Source organism: Coffea arabica, chromosome 9c (assembly GCF_036785885.1).
Source record: "Coffea arabica cultivar ET-39 chromosome 9c, Coffea Arabica ET-39 HiFi, whole genome shotgun sequence".
NCBI classification, from domain to species: Eukaryota; Viridiplantae; Streptophyta; class Magnoliopsida; order Gentianales; family Rubiaceae; genus Coffea; species Coffea arabica.
In genome coordinates this window covers 32,565,585-32,571,328 of record NC_092326.1, presented here as the reverse complement: position 1 = coordinate 32,571,328, position 5,744 = coordinate 32,565,585, and the positions used below count along the sequence as shown (strand labels likewise).

Genomic DNA, 5,744 nt, shown 5'->3' with positions numbered 1-5,744 from the left:
TAGATTGATCACTAAATGCTTCAATAGTGAATCAATTTATTCAAAATCGTCTACAGCTTGAGATTTATCATTTTACAAGTCATCTAATTGTATAATAATTAAAGATATGCCTAAGAATACACGATGCAAAATTTTATTAGACATACACTTCACAAAGGTTTTATGAAATATAGAACATTTTTAAGTACATTATGTTATCATAATGGGAGGGGGGTGGTGGGAGCGCGTGGGGAGGAGGGAGGAGGGGAGGGGAGGGGTGGGTGGTTGTAAGATTTATAAAATTTTAAAAATATTCCATTAAAATTTTAAATTTTAAAAATATCCCAAAATATATTTTCAAAAACACCTCAAAAATTCCATTAAAAACATCTACCATAAAAGTTTTTCACCTACATTATTACAGTAAAATATTTTAAAAACACATTTAAAAGCAGCTAATCCAAACAGAGCCAAATTCTAGGAAAAGATTCTGCATTTTCATAATTTTCGGGGGTGTTTGGTTGCAATTTTGCAACTTTGTTCCTTCCTATCCTACCCTCAAAACGGTTACTTTTTATGACTAATCACCGCAACCACTCTGTTCTTTCTTTGACGGCTGCAAATGCAAATAAATAGCAGGACTTTGAGAGACTTGCAATGCAAGTTACAGTAGTAGTATGTCACTAATTGATTGCAAATCCAGTGGTCACTTTCATGCGACACCCAACCAAAACCCCCTGCCACAAAGACGCTTTTTTTTTTTTTTTTTTAGAATTAAGAGTAAAAGCCTTTTTAGTATCTCAAAATACAATTTCAGAAGATAAAAGCCAACCCCCTTTGGGTTGGTGGTGAGTCTGGTGACCGCTAAGATTTAAAATCAAAGATTCAATCATTGTTTTTCATTAATTTGTCACTATATGCGGCTGTCACTTTCGATGGTTTCCTCAGATAATAATTCAACTTCTGTCGGCTTTTTCCCCTTCTAGATCAGATTAGATTAAATTATAGAGAAAATATCATTACAGTGTAAATGCCTTTTTACTTTAGACCACAATGAATGGATCCATAGAAAGAAAGGATTTGGAATTGGAAGGATAACGGATTACTCACTCCACGTCGCACGGACCTCAATTATTTTGTAATAATTCAACAGGACGACAGCCTGGACGCCTGAGTGACAATTTATTACAGACAACCAAACCAAACCAAACCAATTACTACACTGTGAGTGAGTGAGTCCGTCTCTGTCTTGTTTTGCTTCCATTTACTGCAATGCCATGGTGTTTTGGAAGGTTGGTCGATGAATTGAATTGATGATCATGCTAACTAGGGGTGGGCAAAATTATTCGTTAATTCAAAAATCCTTCTTATCCGATCCGATCTGATTCAAAAATTAAGATATTTAATATGTATTATTTGAGCAGCTCAAAAGAGGGCCGGGTATCCACTTAAATATGGGACGGGTTAGAATCACATAATTAAAAACTCGCGGGTACCCAATTCACCCCACATGTATAATTTTTTAATTTTTTATACACATACTATAAATAATATTTTTAGAGCTAAATAAGCAATTTCATTGAACAAATTGCATTACAAATATGAGAGACTATAGTTTATTTATAAAATTCATTTATAGAGGTCATGATCTTATGTTTTATAGAAAAGATTTTAACTAATGTGGAACATATATTTAAAAAAAATGTGCTACTTATTTCAAATTTTTATTGATTTTGAATTCTTTTAACTTTTTTACTTTTTCTTGTATTCTCTTCGCATGCTCATTTCTTAGTGGGAGGCTTTTTTTGAGGAAAAAAATCTTTATTAAATCTTAGATAAATGTGTAAAATACATAATTAAATTAGTATAAATTATTTTTTTAAAAAAATTAAATGATAAGTGGGACAAAACAGATACCCATTGATTTGATCCTATTTCAGCAGGTAACCTACCCGCTAATATGCGGGGCGGATAAGAATTAGAAAATGACTAACTAGTAACGTGTGAGTCAAATCAGCCAAATGATGGACGGAATGAGTACCCGACTTGCGCCCACCCCTAATACTAACGTTGGTTCTTTTGTTGACCAAACTTAACATTATTATTGCATGAACCAAAAAAAAAAACATATTATTGCATGCGGTCGGTTCATTTGGAGGACGTTGCTTCAATCACCCACCCGAACCAAATCCTACTATTCATTTCGCCAAACGCTCACATCACATCATACCAATGCCCCTTTTTTTTTTTTTTTTTTTTTTTGAAAATACATTCACCGAAGCACACATTCCACGTCCATTTAATCTAACCCCGAATTCACCCGCTGAATGCATCGAGAGATGGCATGCAAATTCATATGCGTTTTTACTTTCACCAAATGTTAAGTACTACTAACTACCTCTTTTCTGCATTCCTTCCATTACACTAGCACATTACTACTTTTTTTCTTTTTTGTAATTTTATTCTAAATTTTATTTCTGGCAAAAAATGGAGAGATTTAAGAAATGAGGAGACAGGAAAGAAGATGTGTATCCGAAACCTCTACGCTAGCACATAGTTACAACCACTGCTAGTACTACTATAGGACAAAGCGAGAAAATGAAATCCAAAAGAAGAAGAAGAAGAGAGTACATGCACTTTTAACGCATGCATGTCAATGATGATCGAAAAGGACTTTTATTATATTATTATAAATATTGAAAAAGAAAATTTGATGTAACAACATTCTTTTTTTCTAGAAACAATAGAAGCTTTTATTGATATATCAAAATTATACAATATTTGAATAACAACTCAAATATCTTTACAAAAGTGTACCTTGACACTTAAGAAAATTTATTCATTTGGATACAAACAAAAGCTTATTCTAAGTGACTTCCAACTTGAATAAGCCCCACGTCTCTCTCTCTCCATAGTCCATTCTCAATAATCATAGAGTACACATTAGTTTTATTTTCTTCTTCCATTTATAAATAGGTCCTATGAGGGGCCTAAGGCCCTTACCACACAATACTAGTATTATTTTGCTTCAATGCATTCGCATGTACCTCTCACCAAACAAAATTAATTGATTAATTTGGACGCTGTTCACATCATATCAGTAGAATCACACTAAGGTCATCCCATCGAATTCTCTACTCTGGTCTCACATAATCGTGCAACCCTCAGTGTTCTCATCACTGAAATAATCGCAGCAGTTGTACCGATACCGCTTCCCATACCCGCACCCGCACCCGCACCCGTATCCATAGCTAACATAACAGGGTGGCGGGGGCATGGGCCGCCCGTACCCATAGTAACATGGTCCCCCGCCGTACCCTTCCGAACATGGGACACAGCAGAACCCCTTTGGAACTGGCGGGTGCAAGCACGGTTCAGGTGCCCTAGGAGTTTTTTTGGGATGCTTTTCTGGCGATGGCTTTGACTTTTCGTGCACTTCGGGCTTTGCGTGTACTATTGGTTTTCTTCCATGTTCTACTACTCTTTCTGGTACGATCTCAATGCTCTTGATGACTTTGCCACCCTTGCAACATAATTTGTCGCGGATTTTCTCCGGGCTACAGCACACCACGGTGATGGTCACCAGATTTTGCTTCTCATCATATACCTGGTCTCGGATTTCTCTTGTCCAAAAAAATTGAGCATCGCCCAAAAAAAAAAAAAAACTCAAATTCTTGTCCACACAAAATAAAGCCCCTAACTGATCACTAGTAGTTTCATAAGCCACACTACCTAACTTCTGCTGAAAAATGACCCCAAAAAGGAAAAAAAGAAATTGTAACTCATGGTGGTGCACATGCCTATGTACGTAGTCGGTGGAACGGTGGATGTCCTCCAACCAACTGTACTTGCACTAAAGAACTACTAGTATACTGGTGATGAAAACATAAGAGATAGAATTGATAATTATAAGGGACTCACGAGGAAATTTGCAGAGGATGTTCTTGACCTTCTTGTAGCAGCAGGGGCATTGAAGATCAACCTTGAGTCTCATTTCAGTGAACTGTATGGTTGCATATTATCGGAGCAAAATAATCAAACTCGATCCATATATATATATATATAACAATCAAGAAATGTAAAATTAAGATGTACAATTATATGGTACTACTAGTTTACGCTGAGACATGTGGTAAGAGATCTTAACATAAAACGAAGCATATCTGACGTTGTATGTGCTGTTATAGGCTTGCAATTAAAATTTCCAGATTGAGCAAACACTAAAAAAGGGGGGGAAAAAGATGCAAAACAATATCACGAACATTTGAGGGATGGTTTGGAAAGCTAGCAAGAGAATTGGCTTACCTTCTCAGCCATAGTTGATGAGGGAGGCAGTCAGCGGCGATGGGTGGATCTGATCAAGAATCCGCAGCCCAAATGATAAATGTCGGAAATGAGAAGTTTTTTTTTTTTTTTTTTTTTTTTTGGGGTGGGGAATTGTCGGAGAAGGAAGAGTAAGGAAGTGGGGAAGGGATGTAAGCAGCAATATACTAAACTCGATGCTGATAAACGGCTGAATCAGATAGTAGGAGCCTATTAGGTAGAAAAAAGTGCGAGGACTTCATGCAGAAATATAGCAACCGGATAGCATGCAGTACTAGTGGAAATGAAACCAAAGGTGCGTTGAATTTTGATGCCATCATCAAGATTGTCAGCTTTCTAGTAGTATGACGTAAGGTAAGGCAGGCATATAGTGCTGCTAAATAGTTCAAGCAGCTCGAAAACAAACTCAATTGAATTTGACTCGATAAGGTTTGAACTCAACTCATGAATTTTAGTAAACGAGTCAAGTTCAAATTAGAAATTTATTCGGTTAATTAGTGAATTGAGTAAGTTGGAATCGTTTGTTATTCGAATAGCTGACTTGGACTCAATAAGGAAGGACTTATATGTCATTTCATAAGTCAGAAGAATAGAAACTGGAAATTATAGGTTTCTTGAACTCGTGCGAGTTCGGCTCGTTTGTGGTAAACGGGTCGAGCATGAGTTCGAACTCGAGTCATGTCCCATTTGGCGAGCCGAGTTCGAACGCATTCCAAGACCCGTTCGTTTAGTCAAGCGAGCTCGAGTCTAGCTCGACTTAAGCACGAGTCGAGTACGGCGGTCAAATACTCGGTTCGATTAACAGTACTAGTTATATACAGTGGGGCTAATTCCTTAGATTATATCTGAAAAGAAAAAAGTCGATCAAATATTGCTCTGACAAAGATGATGTACCAAACTATACCTGCCGTGTTGACGAAATACGGTAAGGCAAAAATTTTTTTTTTTTTTTAAACATGGCTGACACTACCTTGCTTAGTCAACATTGTAGCACAGGTCAATTAAAAAGAAAGGGCTTGACAGATTCTTTTCTGGTAGAGGATATCACGATCGTGCAGGTTTTGATCGGATTTTTAAAAAAAAATTTGGCCTTTGCCGTGCTGAGTCAGGGGTGTTTTTTTTATTATTATGAGCGGGTCGGATGTTGAAGAGGGTGGAGAAACAGTTTTGGAGGTTATTCCAGTAGTTCTGATGGCAGTAGGACTCAACTGATTTTCAAGTGCTCGTCTTTTTTCTTTTTTTTTTTTTCCTTCTCCTTGTACTACATTGAATGATTGCCATTTTTAACATCATTCTCATGAGTTATTAGATGTGTAAATTGTTTATGAGTACAAGGTGTAATTTACTGGGCACATAGTTATTGGTATATGCATTTGACTCTCTTCTTCAACAATTGATCTATTTTTTTTTCCAACTATAATCTAAGGAATTAGCCATATATA

At 36.5% G+C, this 5,744-nt stretch overlaps 1 protein-coding gene across 1 annotated transcript; it reads right to left on the bottom strand.

Moving 5' to 3' along the window:
- Positions 1-2,737: 2,737 nt before the first annotated feature.
- LOC113707655 (uncharacterized) lies at positions 2,738-4,402 on the bottom strand. Its single transcript, XM_027229932.2, has 3 exons — positions 4,285-4,402; positions 3,901-3,982; positions 2,738-3,600 (listed from the first exon to the last, which is right to left on the bottom strand). The coding sequence occupies exons 1-3, from the start codon at positions 4,294-4,296 to the stop codon at positions 3,125-3,127; spliced, it is 570 nt and encodes a 189-aa protein (XP_027085733.1). The 5' UTR covers positions 4,297-4,402; the 3' UTR covers positions 2,738-3,124.
- Positions 4,403-5,744: the final 1,342 nt, after the last annotated feature.